The sequence below is a fragment of the Daphnia pulex genome, chromosome 5, assembly GCF_021134715.1.
Source record: "Daphnia pulex isolate KAP4 chromosome 5, ASM2113471v1".
Taxonomy (NCBI): Eukaryota; Metazoa; Arthropoda; class Branchiopoda; order Diplostraca; family Daphniidae; genus Daphnia; species Daphnia pulex.
The window spans coordinates 7,250,319-7,265,383 of NC_060021.1; the positions used below are offsets into that span (position 1 = coordinate 7,250,319).

Genomic DNA, 15,065 nt, shown 5'->3' on the forward strand with positions numbered 1-15,065 from the left:
TGCCGATCATTATAAGAAAAAAGGAAAAATCTTATTTGGTTGCGATAGTTGCTGGTTAGACTTTCTCTCTCTTTTTCTCGGTTATTTTATACATGCGTTATTTATTTTTTGTTGGGTTATGTTCGCAGTCGAAAGTTGGACATCGAGACCGTGGCGCGGGAATTTTGTTTTATGGTTGCGCACGTCGCACGATGACGTGATCGCCCGCCTATACTCTTTAAGTCGATAAATAAAAAAATTATTCAGATTTTTTAAATATCGTCCGCTAAATGTTACACCAGTTGATTGGTATAAAACTCAGTGTGTCGATAACTGATGCGAGGGAGAAAAACAAATAAACTGGAATTAGTTCTTTTAAATGATCAAGTTCGAAAGTTGCCAGCATATTTTTTTTGCGCTAGACGGGTTAGTTGGCGCAATTCAGTTAACCTGTTGGACAACGGGGAAAAACCGTTTGCGAAATTGTGTTACGACGCTACGCGAATCGGAGAACAACTTTATTGGTTCGAGTAATACAGATTGATGTCAGATAAAGTTCTCCCTGCGGCCATCTTTTGATTATTAGATGAAGGGATAGATAAGACAACTCCAAATTCATTCAGACAGCGACGAGAGTATACAAATTCTTTTCTTTTTTGTGTGGAAAATATCAAAAATGTCTATAGAAAATTGAGCCGCATATTTCTATCGAGGAGACGACAGACACACAACACGGACTAGGATAGAAGTGAATTCTACTATATAGAGTCTATAGGATCTCTATTTATATATGTGCCAGTCTGTTGTTCGGAATGAAAATCATGAAAACTTGTTTCCATTCAAGGTAAATTCCTTTGCCTCACCTTGCTGGTGATCGACAGACAGCGACATTATGCATAAATTAATTCTCGTTTTTCTGTTTTCTTTTTGGCGGGTACAGTTTATTGAAGGTCCTTGATTCTGGCTGCTCTCGTTTGCTCAGTCATGGCCACCGCCACAGACACTCCCGTTGGAAATTGCGACGACTAACGGGGGGAACCAAAATAAAATATCACCCAAACAAATCAATCGCATAACTTGATCAGCGCAATTTCCCGATCTCGCCACAATTAGACTGCTGGGTATACATGCTGGATAAGACAATCAGGATTTGTCCATAAAGAGCTGTTATACAGCAGACGTGGTGCCGGATGCAGCTGTGTGGGTGGCGGACGGACTTGGCACGCAATCCTATGTGAATAATATAGCTACAAGGTAGATTTCTCTCTGCTCTCTCGGTTTCTACACGACCATTTCTGTCAAAATGACCCATATAAATAATCAGCCAAAGCAACGGAGCAGGTGTGCTGGACTTGAAACAATGCCCATGTTATTAGATATTCAACAAACACATCACGAACGATTTGACACCTTGAAGCGAAAAATGAAAAGAAGAAAAAAAGAAAAAGAAATTCAAGTCCACTCATTATCCGGTATTTATTATATGCACAGGAACCACCAGGAGCCACCGGGTACTTGCTCCTAATAAAAGAGGCCAAGGTCCACGGCTGCTCACACTCTAGATGTCTCGTTACACACACACACGTCAAGAAGGTTGGCCGCCAGACTATATAGAGGGACTCTCGACATTCATTCATAGATCAGGCACTTTTTGATTTGCTGTAACCTGGTGTTCATTCCCACAGCGTATTAGGGCAACAACATATATCCATATAAGCTCATTTCCATCTCGGCTAAAGGTCGACTAGAAAATTGAATTCATTCCAGACAACAAGGCAACTGCAGGTGTAGAGTATAACCAAGGTTTCTCTGCTGCAGACCTCGTCTGTCTACCAGATATAATTGTATTTTTACACGTTTGAGCTAGTTTTCTGGGGTTTTTTTTTCTCGTTTGAAATTATCAAAAGTTTTCTGCAGATCGCACGATTAAATAATGGAAAAATAGGTCGCGCGCTCTGTGCAACTCTATAATTATTTAGACATTCGGTGTAAGCCTATAGGCTTTGCCAAATAAAAGAATCGTGTGTACACCTGTTGTTCGACGGCCTTATATACATGTACGTACCTACACCGTAATATAGAGAGAAGCTCAATCACGCGCCTAGTTACGTAAAATGACGTGAAAGAAACAAGGCCGGAGCTGCACCCCGCTAGCAGTCAAATATGGTTGAGGTTTTTGATTTTTATTGTCGCATAATAATAATAATAATAAAAAATCAGGACCGGCGGCAGTGAGAGGATATCCACACATGGCTCAAACGAGAACCTTGTAACATATTGAAACTATATAACTATATTGTTTGGACTGCTACTTCATGCACGTGTGTGTCGTAAAAGCCAAAGAGGACACCATTAACATGAAGGTAAAAGGGGGGCTCAGAAAAAAGAAACAATGCAAAAATGAACTGTCTTATTTAGCCATCCTTGTTAGGAAATTACAATACACAATTTCTTATTTAATATTACCCTGCTGCTGGTTGTTGTGTGTTGCTAAAAAAGGTTGCTAAAGGGCTCTTGCAGATGTTGGATATTTGTGAAACTCTCGATTTCTCGACGTATTAGTCTATTTTCGTCCGTGAAGCGGATGTGTGTGTGCTATATAATACCTGCTGTCGAATAGACGCAACAGGCACCTCGTGCACGTGCCCTGAAAATCAATCAGATGATTAAATGAAAATGGACTGATGGAGGATTCATTCCGCAAAGAAATAATCAATCCCATCTCAGCAGCACGGTATATATTGGGTGAAATGTGTGTAGGTATTATCGGGCAGCGATACCCGTATTCTGAAAAATGCATATGCATTATAGGCATTAACCTACTGAGATTGGGGATTGGCTTTCGCAATAATGTAATTTCGCTATCGGGCTCGGATCATTTATATTTTTTCTTTTCCCCTTTTTCTTCTTCAATCACACTATCACAGAGCCCTTTGGGCCGTTATTAATGTTTTATAGGTCAGAAAAACAATCCCCGCCTACCACAAATTAAAACAATTCGAAATGAAATGGCCTGGCCAACGAGCACATATTCAAGGGCATCTCAATCGGCCAGTTATGTAAGAATGAAATATTTCTCTTGTATTGGCCAGCAGCATATTATATTACCAGTGCATCAACTTTGCAAGATTAGATTATAGTCGAAAGAAATAAGAAGGTCCATTTACTCGGATACTCAGAAATTTAGAATTTCGAGATATTGAACGCGATTAAATAATTATTAACGTATTACATAACTAAACCGGTTTTCCGAGTATATAAAATCATCCATACACATATAAAGTTATGTCGATATTCCACTCCAATGAAACAGAAAGTGAATTCGGTTTTTCCGCTTTTATTTTTCCACGAAAAGAAAAAAAAGCCTGCTGGACGGAATCCGGTGACGGCCGAAAATATAAAATTCGACATTTAAAAATTTAAAATTTGTGGCGGCTTTTTGAATGAGCCAGACAGTCTCGGTGATTTCCTAACTTTTTCTAAATAAATACTAAAAGAAAAATTATGAGTTGGTCATTTTGGAAAGTCATCGCATAGTGCTGCTGCACCTATATCCACACGTCTATGTTGCGTTCGATAAGAGTATCGCATAATAGGCTACTACCGGTGCCTCGTTTTTTTTAAAGGTGGAAAACAAAAAAAAAAAGAAAAAGGGAAAAAAAATAACCGAAATCCTGTTTGTTACTTTCTGACGATAGTTGAGCATGTGGGGTCGGTCTAGTTTTCGCTGGCAGCTTCCTTTCACTCGTCCTTGGTTTCCATCAGCAACATGTGTGTGTGTAGAGAGAAAAAATCAACTCGTGTGTGTGCTGGATGATATTTCCCCCCTTTTACTGGGGCGGTCGCATATAAGCGTACGGTGCAAAAATGTTTATTTTTTTTTCAGCCGCCGCCAGTATAAAAGGGAGACCGTTACAATTCCATCGTCACACTTCCACCAGCTCCTTGTTCTCCTGGACATCCATTGGTCAGTCCTCTCTCAGTTTGTTTGAAGAATTCGAATCCAGTCAACCAGAATGGCGATTATCAAAGTAACATAATCCACATCCGAAAAAGCTGCTCACATTTTACTTATCGTTTTTGCCCTTAATTTTGTCCTGATTCCTTCATTGGATGGACCATCTTGTATAGATTGCGTTGGTCTTTGTGACGTTGGCGGCAGTGGCTTACGCCACGGAGGTGGCCGAAGAGGTCGAGGATTTGGAGTTGGCCGAGTCCAAAGGCAAGAAACACGGTGGAAGCAGCTACGGGTACGCAGCATCCAGCTACGGCTACAGCGCACCCAGCTACGGCTACAGCGCACCCAGCTACAGCGCACCCAGCTACAGCGCTCCTAGCTACGGCTACAGCGCTCCTAGCTACGGTTACAGCGCTCCTAGCTACGGCTACAGTGCACCCAGCTACGGAAAGGGCAAAGGCAAAGGCAAAGGTGCCAGCTACTACGCCGCCCCCAGCTACGGAAGCTACGGCGGTAGCTACGGAAGCAGCAGCTACGGATATGGTGGCGGTAAATTTGAATTTGTCATTCGCCAATCGGAATTATTCATTTCTGATTTCTCTTCTTCTTCTTTTTATCTGAACAGCTTCTTACGGAAAAGGCAAAGGAAAGGGACAAAAGTCCAAGGGAAAGGGTAATGCCTCTTATATCATCTCTGATTAATATCATCCAGAAGAAATTGACCTATAACTTTTTGAATGGTGCAGGTAACTCTTACGGATATGCCAGCAGCGGATACGGCAGCAGCTACGGCGGTGCTTATGGTGGTGCTTACAGCTCAGGATACGGCAGCCACGGATACGGCTACGGAGGTATGAAATTAGCACATTGAAAATCACGAAATGACATAATGGTATTAATGATTTTCTGAAATTTGGATTCAGGCAAAGGAAAGGGAAAGGGCGGTTATTAATCAACCATATAATCCAACCTCCGCATCATTACATGCATCACCTTTCAATATTTGTAATCATGTCTGTCCTATACAATACCCTCCCTCCCGTGTGAAGTGCAATGAGCTCAAGACTATTTTAATATAAATACAAATGTTAATACACAAGTATTTCTTCCACAACCAAACAAAACAAAATCAAATGCGTTCGCAATTTTTTTCTCACGTTCATTTCAAATGCGCACTTTGATTGGCGGACCACGCCCAGCTATTTTTGAAATTGCACCGACGTCATCATTTGGGGTGTGTATATACCTATATTACACAGAAACATATGTATACCGAATATAGAATTTCAGTCGGGATTATACTTTCTTCCAGTCAGTTTCAACAGTCGTGGGACTTTGTTTTGATTATATTCAGACTTCAATTTTTGTATGTAGGTTGAACCGTCATTTGTAGGGCGACAGCCGACCGAACTTTCTACTTGGCGTTGCTCCGCCCTCTAAATGCGGACGGCGGATATATGAATGTGAAACGAGACCAGACGAGCTTATATAATGTTGACTGTGAAATGCTGTTTAAATCTTATGCGTGACATTCGGTCGCAAAAAAATAAATAAATAAATAATAGAGAGTAAATCTTGAAATAACTTTTAGCTGTGTGTCACTCAAGTGATACGTATAAACATATCCCTGCGGCCATCAAAGTAAAAGCTGTAAAAGTCTAGCGAGGAATTAGACACCCAAACTGCTATGTATAGTATACAGGAGAAATCGCGTTCCTTTTTCAAAGAAATATGTGACGCAATAAAGTTCTTTTCGGGAAATATACAAGTCTGTCAAAGGGTGTCAACAGCGGAGAAAAGCGAATTGTAAATGGCCACCCAAAAAGTGTCAGACTATGGTAACAATGATTTTTATCAACAATGATAGGCTACAAGGTCCGCATGTCCAAGGTTGTATTTGATTTGATTGATTCAGTATTTGATTCAGACGGGGACCTGCGATGTGGACATGTCTATGTCTTTTTTTTATAAGTTGAGAACATTTCGGAATAACTGGTGCAACCAAACAAGAATGAAATCAACTTTGGACGTCAACAACATGTTTGCTCACAAGTGCATCACAATCAGGGCTGTATTATGTACACCGGTTTACAATTCATGTTCTGTAACATTGGACTGACGCCAACTAAATACGGTCATATGGAACAATTTTTGCCTTGTGTCCGGCGTCCGGCCGATCCCGTCTCGAACACCAAAATCGGGTTCGTTACCTTTACCCACTAATCAAGTGAAACAATGAACTTGATCCACTTTCATATACATAGAAAAGATTGTCATCAGGACGTGGGGAAAAAAATAGACTCTGAACGCAATTCATCAAGGACTAATGGTTTGGGAAATAAAATTTGTACAGATAACTAAACGTTTTTCCGCGTTTTCCCCAAATATTTTTTTAAACTATAATTGTACCCAACTATTACAAGAATGACGGAAAATTTAAGACCAAATAGTTTGGCGTATAAAAAAAGTTGTGATTCCGAAAGAACAAAGAAAATTCTCTCGTGAAATTCTACTTTCATGATTAAAATGCCACAACTGTACAGTCGAGGAAATGAAAGCTGTGGCATGTTGTCGCGTTGACTTTCCGGTCGGATGAACGCGATCGACCGTGATTAAATCACCAAGCAGTTCAATTGTCTTTTGATATTTGTCTGAAATAAGCAAATACACAAAGTGCTGTTACGTAACCCTTCACTTTTCCGTATATCAGGAAACAAAACCAACCGAAAAATGACCAACATTCACGAAAACTGAAAAGGTGCCGAACAATCAATTGGCTGTGTCTGTATACGGCTCTGGTTGAGTATATAAACGCTAAGTTTCAGATCACAAATCATACTCGACTTGAAGACTCAAGTGTCCAGTACATCTAATATCACCTCTAACTAACAAAATGATTGCCTTCAAGGTAAGTCGACTTCAATCATAAATAATTAACAAAAATTAAATTAAACTCCTGTCATCTGAAATGGGCAGGTTTTGTTTGCCGTCGCCTTCGTCGCCGTCGCCTTTGCCGCTGAAGAGCAAAAGGAGCAACAAGCCGTCGAGGAACAAGCGGTGGCCAGCACCGACTCTGACAGCAGCAAGGATCTCCAAACGGCCGAGGGAACACTAGGAGCGTACGGAGCTTATGGTGCTGGACTCGGTTACGGTGCTGGACTCGGTTACGGTGCTGGACTCGGTTATGGCGGACTCGGCTACGGCAACGGACTGTACGGCGCTGGTCTAGGATACGGTTATGGAGCTGGTGCTGGCTATGGCGGTACAACAATTCCTTATTTAGTCTTTAAATGACTCATTACTTAACGTAAGAATCTCTTGTGCCCAATCAGGTTATGGTCTCGGTTTGGGTTATGGCGCCGGATATGGAGGTCTCGGCGGATACGGCGGATACGGAGGCAAGGAATAACACAATTTTTAGTTATTGCTACTTGTGTCTTATGTGCTAATAATTTGTCTTATGTGATGTGACAGGATATGGAGCTGGATACGGGGCCGGCTATGGATCCAACTACGGACACAATCACGGCAGTTCCGGTTACACCGCGATTAACAAAGTCGTGAGCCACGGATCAAACAGCCATGGACACGGACACGCCCACGGACACGCCCACGGACTCGGATACGGCCATCACGGACTCGCCTATTAACACCCAAAGATTTCAATTGCGTTTATAAATCTTTACGATAATATTTACCTTTCATCCATGGGTGTTCTAAATTTAATAGCCACGATACAAATACATAATAGCTAAACGAAACATCTAGAATTTTATTACTGTGTCTTATTGCAGAATTTGTTATCGCGGGTATTTTCAAACACTTTATAAATTTTACGTTTATCAAATGGCAAAAATAAAAAAGGCATGGTAATTTGCTTATGCGCTTTAATAGAATAATACAGGGACCAGTATAATGCGCAACTTTATTCGGTGTGTTGGAAATTTGCATTTCTGTGAATATCACTACTGATTACTGCGATTAAAGAATAATATGCATAGCGAAAGCCTAATTACATATTTGCATTTATAATAGCTAAACCAGACGTACCGTACCCCAGATTTGCTCCACATTCTTATGTTGTACGTACTGTAGTCCCCTTTATTCCGCCCTCCACGTCCTGTGTTGAATGACGTACACCTCTATTCTTATTCCAACTTTTCACGTCTTGCCAACTCATGCCCTATGGGCTGGTTAGATTTCAATATTCAACACCACTACAATATAATAAGCTTTCCTGGAAATCAGAATGACAATTCTCAGTTTTACTGACTTTGAATTCAAAATAATTGTTCGCGTTCGCGCTTCGAAAACTAGTTATTATTGGAGAAACTCGTGAAAATGAATGTCATTACACAAACTTTGTTTCCGTTGAAACAACTGTCCAACTGCCTTGTTCACAAATTAGTCATCGCACGTTTATTTGTGAATGAGAATTCTGAAAACAGCCCAAGCAGGACTTTGAAAAAATTCCTGCGCATTCATCGGCAGCAAGCAAAGCAGGAAATTAACTGATTACGATTATTCGTTCGCGTGTGATCGGTATAGTCGAAAAAGTAGTCTAGAAAACGGTGCCTAAAAATAATTCGATCAAGCGCAAAAACTCGTTTGGTTTTACTTCTGATGGAGCACCTTATCTAAAGTAGCAAGAGTTGGCACACACACAAAAAAGGCTATTCGAAACAACGCGATAATGACCAAATTGGCCTTGAACAACGGAGCCCTGGAATGCAGAACGAAAAAAAATGTCGATTTTCTTTTCTTCACAACTTTCTCTAAAAGGTGATGCAAACGAAATAAGAAAAGAAAGAACCTGATAGGGACCGGCAGGCGTGGGGGCCGCACCTTAACGGGCCAATTCCTATCAATAAAAGGAACTAAAAGCTTTGCGAATTGTTGGGGTTTAAGATTGTCAGTTTGTAAAGGGTTCGAAACTTTCTCACGTCCGCCGAAACATATTTCCCCCAAAATGTGTTGGTGACATTGCCCTTCACTTCTCAGATCATTCAGATCAAATTGTTCGCATTCATTTCCTCGAAGTCAAAAGAAATGGCACTTGACACTCTAATGGCGACTTTCTGATTTCTCATTTCTAGGCCTAAGTATAAAACGGACATGAAGTGGTAGGAATCCATCAGATCCTCACTTGGACATTCAACAGCCCAGCAGTTCCCTCCAAACTTCAATTTTGAAAATGATCGCATTTAAGGTAAAGTTAATCAGCTTCCAATTATTGGCGGATGTCCCAAAATAACCCAACGATTGCAATTGGTCAGCAGGTTTTCCTGGCCCTCGTTTGTGTGGCAGTTTCCGTCAGTTCGGCGGAAGAAGAGCAGCAACAAGAGGCCGCAAAGGACTTGAAGACGGAAGAGACGCACATTGGCGGCTACGGATTAGGCAACGGACTCTACGGCGCCGGCCAATTCGGCCACGGCCTCTACGGTCACGGGCTCGGCTACGGGAACGGCCTGGTCCATGGCGGAATTGGATCTTATCCTGGTGCATACGGAGGCTACGGGGGTTATGGAGGCCTTGGGGGATACGGCGGAGTCGGAGCATATGGAGCCGGTCACTACGGAGCTGGAGTGGTGCCTTACGGCGGAATCGGAGCCGGTTACGGCGCTAACCATAAAAACGCGTACGGATCGAACCACGGCCACAACCAGGGCCACTCCAATTACGAAAGTTTCAACAAAGTGATCAGCCATCAAAGCCACAACTCAGGATCCGGTGGACATCACTCTGGAAGCGCTGGTCATGCCCTTGGTGGAGTCGGAGGCATCGCTGCTTATTAATTCCCATCCGTATTTCGATTAATTGACACCGGTCCCATTAATTCCGCTTATCGCATTTCACGCCAACCATTTTCATCGAGATTCTATTTTATTTTATAAATCCATTGGTTCGGATTTTGTTTTAATGTCAGAGGATAATACACTGATGCTCCCCCTTATTAAATATACTTCTAATTTTCTTTTACATATATTTTTTTCGCTAGCAGTACTCAACGTCAGTGTTAAAGGGTTTACTTCGACTCCCCTGAAGTAAAAATTACGAAGCAAAATTCACTGCTCTAGCCTCTGCCGTGTGATTCAACCTTTGACTCATCACAAAATATAGCTATTGCTCGCTATTGCTTACGTGACTGCCGCAGCCAGATTACAGTAGTCCGGACTACCAAGCGTCAACTGCGTTGCATTTTCACGGGGGAGTATCGTGTAACTAATTATCGTAGACTGACCCAAAGATAAGATACAGCCATTTTTATTTGAAGTGTTGTGCCCTTGAGGCCACATAACAAATTGAGCGCCTTAATTTTTTAAAAAAGGTGAAATCTGTATAACCATACCTCGGAGGTGTGACCTAAACATCGCCTTTCCCATGATCAAGTTTTTTTTAAACTTAAAGTTTCCAAATAAGTGTTCAGAATATTTGTGTATCTCATTATTACAACACACGTCCATGGATTCTACCTTGTTGAGAGCAAAAGATTCGTCTTCCCACCTTAGCAAATCAGGTTATACCATATATCGTATATACTTTTGTATCCACATCAGTCGTAACATATTGGTCAAATCTTTTTTTCTTTTCTTTCGTGGACTAATGTGGAGCCATTAGAGAAGCTGATCCTCATAAAAAGTGTGAAAGGAGATAAAATTATTGATTAAAAAACAAAAACACTGTTTGATTCATTTGCAGGCGATCCTTCTTGCGGTGCTATCGTTAATTCTAAGCTGTCAGTTACAAACGCCAATCATTTGAAGTTTACTCGCCCCGCAAGGCCCGTGCAAGTCCACAAGTCAAACAGCGTTATCTATAGCTCTAAATATCCTGACGGAAAAACATTTGATAATACAAGCGATAGTGATGACAACATCTGCTCATACTGTAATGTAGGTATCTTTATTTTATTTTATTTTTTTTTTTTAAATTTCATTCTGACGTATATGATACGCAAAAACGGAATCACGTCATCGCTGCAATTAAATAGGTTGGCGTAGTGGAGAACAATTTTACTTTCGCCGGAGTTCTGCTGTGCGTCATTTGCTTTCCTTTCGGTTTCGCGTGGCTCTTTTGCATGATGGAATCGCAATGCCCTCACTGCGGGAAAATTTATCTGTGAAATACTCCCGCAGGAAAATTTCTCTCTTTTCTCTCATTAGAGCTTCTTTTGACTGAACATTTGTGAATGTGAATTATGTGATGCATGTTTGAAAATCTTTACCTGATAACTATTTAATCAAGTGTAATTTTAGGAAATGATAAAGGTTGATTCAAAATAATTGATTTTGACTTATTAATACAGTGGAAATGCTGTAAATTGAATAGATACTACACAGAAACGTCTCACGTGTCACTGCCAACAAATTACGGCGGACGGTATCAAACAAATGTCCGATAAAAGAAATGCGCACAGTACGAAAATAAAGTTTATCAGTTGATCGCAATAGATCACGAAGGAATAAGGTTCGACAACGTTTAACGAAAATAAGCCATATGCTCAAGTCTATCATAAAATGACCTTTTCAATTTCCATAGCAACAAAAAGATAAGGCCTAAGAAGGGAGTTAACGATGTTAACTTATAAAGTATATATCTCGTTCTGTAACTTGTTTCAGTATTCTTGCTCTTATTTCAACTGAATATTGAATTCCTGGACAGTAGGAAAGTAGTAGCCTAAGCAATGGAACACGGAAAAGAAAATCCCCCGTCATACTCACAAGGTGAATTTCAGTTTAAAAATGAATTTATTGGAAACGGATTTAAATTAAATGAAATGCTGATTAGCTCCGGCAGCACCATATCCGGCAGCCCCAGCACAGTATCCGCCAGCCCCTCCGCACCCATCGAATGCCCATACATATCCCCCGAATTACAGCGGTCAAACTGTTATTCAAGTTGAAGCTCAACCGCAGCAAGGTAGAACTCTTGTAGAATTGTGAACGTATATTTTTTTCTTGTCGTATTCAATAACATTTTTTTTAGTGGTCATCGTCGGAGGCTGTCCAAAATGCAGAGTATGTCGTGAACAATATCTTCCACTAAAATAATTTACATGTTATAACTTTCTACGAATAATAGGTTGGTGTTTTGGAAGATAAATTCACTCTTTGCGGATGGTGCTGTTGCTTCTGGTTATTCCCACTCGGTACCAAACGGCGCTTAAACATTATATTAGCAATCAACCAAATAATATATTTTTTAAATGTTGATTTCTTCTTGCTAGGTCTAATTTGTTTGTTCAGCATGAGGCAAAAGAGATGCATCAATTGCCATCAAAGATATTGAGCTTGGCAAAAAAAACCGTACGACTGACACTGAATAGCGTCCGCTACTACGTTACGTTTCGACGGAAGAAACAACAAGCTTAACTTGGATCTATTTCCCATTTCCTTGGTTGAGCGAACTTGTCAATTTAATCGAAAATAAACAATTTCAAATTACAATTTTATTTCGTTCGACGATTCATTAGCGAACAGTTTAATAAGCTCAAAATAATAAAGAGCATGTGAATATGATAATTGTTAATCAACCCGCAATTGCCCGCAATCACGACAAAACCAGCGATACCGGGGATGTTACTTGACAGGCATATCCAAGTACCATATGCTGCTTTTAGATCTCTTATCTTCATTTATTATTTTTTTAAAGATGCACAATACTTACACGAGGCAAGGGCAAATGTCAAGCGTTTTATCTGTTTAAATTGTTGTTTAAGTAGTTTTACTTGACTTTTGCCCATCAGCTTTCTCAACCTCCAACTCGTCTGATTGGCAATGTTCCGGTCAATATAGAAAGGTATTTCCAGATCGAAACTGGCTGTATATTTGGTTAGTTGTTGTTGTATTCGCTTGAAGGGTCGACTTCTAGACATCACCTTTTAGTTACCATGGAACCAGAAAATCCACCAAAATATTCGGAAATTATTCTGAGTGAGTTTGTTACGTTTTAACAAAATCAACGTTTAACAATGTCTTAGAGAAGAAAATTTTGTTCTGTCCCTTTTCCATTTTATTTAAAAAATGTCTCTCAAACAAACCAGACGTGCCGGACTTGCCGTCCGTGTCACCTACAGTGGTGCAGACTGGTTCCGCAGACAACCAACAAACTGGCGTTAATAGGAATCAACATTTTCCGAATTCGCCATCGTTTTCCGCTCGTACTAAAACAAATGACACTGGAGCTTCTTCCGTTCTTCCGCCAACAGGGCAGTCTGTCTTATCAGACAGCAATCAACAATCCAGTGGGAATAGAAACCCACATTTCCCAAATTCGCCAACCTTTCCAGCTTCCAGCCCTCCGAACATGGTGACTGTTGTCAATGTTGACAACATTTCTACTCAGCCCGTTTATCTACCCTCTACCCAACAGTACACTTATAGCCAGCCCGTCGTTGGACATATCGGCGGTGTGTGCCCATCGTGCAGGGTAAGTTTAGCTTATTAGAAATAAAAAAAAATGGGGAAATTATTTTAAAAATATGGCGTGTGCATCTTTTCATGAACAGATTGGTTATCTTCAAGAGAAATTCACTTGGTTCGGCTGGTGTTGTTGCTTTTTCTGCTTCCCTATAGGTAACGTGGCACAGTATAATAAAAAAAATGCCATTAAACCAATCACCAAAATAACTTACGGTATTTCTCTTGTTAGGTCTTATTTGTCTGTTTACCGTGAAGGAGAGGGTTTGCTGCAATTGCGGAATAATTGTAAGAGATTGTTAAGGTGTTCGTATTGAATAAAATTTGGTGTTACTATCGACGATAGTGTGATCAATTTGTAATTCAGTTCAAATCGAGCTCTTGCGCTGTAACGTACTGCTGGTGCAATCAAATCAAAATTTGTGGTGAAATTTTTCGATAAAAAAAATATGCTTGCGGTTTATGACCCGTGAAACATTGCACTTTATCAGTTAAATGACATTATAAAAACAAAGACGTCATGCAAAGGAAAGTTGATGACTAAAAACAGTATGGTACCGGTTGGCCTTATCAGCCCTGCCCCAGAGGTGACGGTCGACTAGACTCCACTATCGTTAACTTGAGATGAAGCAACGTGTATGCTAACAATAGCTTATCTTTCAGTGTCAGGCGCATATGAACGCTGAGCTTAGTTGTCTGGATTTTCAATGTGCTAGTTTAGTTTGTGATTCCACATACGGCTTCGCACGCACCATTAGGACTGCGTAATATTTTGAAGTGTACACACCTCTGCAAGTTGCTGAGTAAAAGAAATGGATCAGAAACATGAAAATCCACCTCCCTATTCGGAAGCGCAAGGTGAGTTCTATCTTTTCCTAGTGGCTTTTAAGTTTAAGTCTTTAAGTTCCTAGCACAGCATCCTGAAAAAGTTTTGTCAAACTTCAAATTGTTAAAAAGATTTCTCTGATTTTTAATTAGGACCACCACCACCACCTGGTTTTGTACAAACCCAACAGCCTTACCCTTATCCTACTCAGCCTCAATCATCGTACCCTTATCCTAACCAGCAAACTTATCCCAATCCATATCCCCCAAGCTACAGCAATCCAACTGTGATCAATGTCGTTCCGACAAATCAAACTCGCCATCAAGTTCTTGTCGTAGGTGGATGTCCTAGCTGCAGGGTAGGTCAAATTGAAACAAATATTGAATCGACTATTCACGTAATAATGGAAAACGACTTTTCTATCAACAGGTTGGTGTCCTGGATGAGAGACCTACCTGCGCTGGTATCTGTTGCTGCATTTTATTCTTCCCTATCGGTATGAAAATGGCGACAGATAATAGCAAAGCGCACACAATCCTAATCCAATTTTTACTTCACTTCTCTTTTGCCCTGACTTTAGGTCTCATTTGTTTATTCACCATGAGGCAAAAGGTCTGCATCAACTGCGGCGCTCAATTTCACTAAGGGAATACCCTGCGCATCAAGGTTTTTCTGTAGATAGAAAATTTGACCATTTTGGGGTTCCTTTAAAAATTTCGGAATACAATTCTAAATCGATTATCGAATCACGAGTCATGTGCTTTCGTTTATGTGATTAGATGACGTCAAGGCGCTGTTTCAATAACCTATTGCTATCAGTGATTCACGACACTCACTTTAGTCACACGTATCTTCAGACGTGTAGCGGAAGGGTCAGAAAAAA

At 40.6% G+C, this 15,065-nt stretch overlaps 6 protein-coding genes across 12 annotated transcripts; all 6 read left to right on the top strand.

Moving 5' to 3' along the window:
- The first annotated feature begins 3,870 nt into the window (after positions 1 to 3,870).
- LOC124193712 (prisilkin-39-like) lies at positions 3,871 to 5,051 on the top strand. Of its 2 annotated transcripts, none has more exons than XM_046587682.1 (5): positions 3,871 to 4,010; positions 4,111 to 4,486; positions 4,563 to 4,610; positions 4,684 to 4,788; positions 4,861 to 5,051. In XM_046587682.1, the coding sequence occupies exons 1-5, from the start codon at positions 3,996 to 3,998 to the stop codon at positions 4,887 to 4,889; spliced, it is 573 nt and encodes a 190-aa protein (XP_046443638.1). In that variant the 5' UTR covers positions 3,871 to 3,995; the 3' UTR covers positions 4,890 to 5,051. The 2 variants fall into 2 exon arrangements, with proteins under 2 accessions (XP_046443638.1, XP_046443639.1); XM_046587683.1 differs by having other exon boundaries at positions 4,563 to 4,589.
- Positions 5,052 to 6,739: 1,688 nt separating this feature from the next.
- On the top strand, positions 6,740 to 7,698 carry LOC124195133 (keratin-associated protein 21-1-like). Of its 3 annotated transcripts, none has more exons than XM_046589646.1 (5): positions 6,740 to 6,845; positions 6,914 to 7,069; positions 7,106 to 7,199; positions 7,270 to 7,335; positions 7,412 to 7,698. In XM_046589646.1, the coding sequence occupies exons 1-5, from the start codon at positions 6,831 to 6,833 to the stop codon at positions 7,585 to 7,587; spliced, it is 507 nt and encodes a 168-aa protein (XP_046445602.1). In that variant the 5' UTR covers positions 6,740 to 6,830; the 3' UTR covers positions 7,588 to 7,698. The 3 variants fall into 3 exon arrangements, with proteins under 3 accessions (XP_046445602.1, XP_046445601.1, XP_046445600.1); XM_046589645.1 differs by having other exon boundaries at positions 6,914 to 7,065; positions 7,102 to 7,199; XM_046589644.1 differs by having other exon boundaries at positions 6,914 to 7,199.
- A 1,170-nt stretch (positions 7,699 to 8,868) lies between these two features.
- Positions 8,869 to 9,890, top strand: LOC124193732 (cold and drought-regulated protein CORA-like). 3 transcript variants are annotated; one of them, XM_046587700.1, is made up of 3 exons: positions 8,869 to 9,146; positions 9,214 to 9,493; positions 9,530 to 9,890. In XM_046587700.1, the coding sequence occupies exons 1-3, from the start codon at positions 9,132 to 9,134 to the stop codon at positions 9,730 to 9,732; spliced, it is 498 nt and encodes a 165-aa protein (XP_046443656.1). In that variant the 5' UTR covers positions 8,869 to 9,131; the 3' UTR covers positions 9,733 to 9,890. The 3 variants fall into 3 exon arrangements, with proteins under 3 accessions (XP_046443656.1, XP_046443654.1, XP_046443655.1); XM_046587698.1 differs by having other exon boundaries at positions 8,872 to 9,146; positions 9,214 to 9,890; XM_046587699.1 differs by having other exon boundaries at positions 8,890 to 9,146; positions 9,217 to 9,890.
- A 315-nt stretch (positions 9,891 to 10,205) lies between these two features.
- LOC124193733 (brain protein I3-like) lies at positions 10,206 to 12,384 on the top strand. 2 transcript variants are annotated; one of them, XM_046587702.1, is made up of 7 exons: positions 10,206 to 10,454; positions 10,637 to 10,830; positions 10,929 to 11,661; positions 11,735 to 11,857; positions 11,924 to 11,955; positions 12,020 to 12,086; positions 12,165 to 12,384. In XM_046587702.1, the coding sequence occupies exons 3-7, from the start codon at positions 11,622 to 11,624 to the stop codon at positions 12,224 to 12,226; spliced, it is 324 nt and encodes a 107-aa protein (XP_046443658.1). In that variant the 5' UTR covers positions 10,206 to 10,454; positions 10,637 to 10,830; positions 10,929 to 11,621; the 3' UTR covers positions 12,227 to 12,384. The 2 variants fall into 2 exon arrangements, with proteins under 2 accessions (XP_046443658.1, XP_046443657.1); XM_046587701.1 differs by having other exon boundaries at positions 10,225 to 10,454; positions 11,726 to 11,857.
- A 332-nt stretch (positions 12,385 to 12,716) lies between these two features.
- Positions 12,717 to 13,696, top strand: LOC124195064. Its single transcript, XM_046589542.1, has 4 exons — positions 12,717 to 12,870; positions 12,981 to 13,366; positions 13,446 to 13,512; positions 13,589 to 13,696. The coding sequence occupies exons 1-4, from the start codon at positions 12,828 to 12,830 to the stop codon at positions 13,657 to 13,659; spliced, it is 567 nt and encodes a 188-aa protein (XP_046445498.1). The 5' UTR covers positions 12,717 to 12,827; the 3' UTR covers positions 13,660 to 13,696.
- Positions 13,697 to 14,052: 356 nt separating this feature from the next.
- Positions 14,053 to 14,928, top strand: LOC124195065 (brain protein I3-like). The gene is made up of 4 exons (XM_046589543.1): positions 14,053 to 14,214; positions 14,335 to 14,540; positions 14,612 to 14,678; positions 14,763 to 14,928. Exons 1-4 carry the CDS (start codon positions 14,169 to 14,171, stop codon positions 14,825 to 14,827), a joined length of 384 nt encoding a protein of 127 aa, XP_046445499.1. The 5' UTR covers positions 14,053 to 14,168; the 3' UTR covers positions 14,828 to 14,928.
- Positions 14,929 to 15,065: the final 137 nt, after the last annotated feature.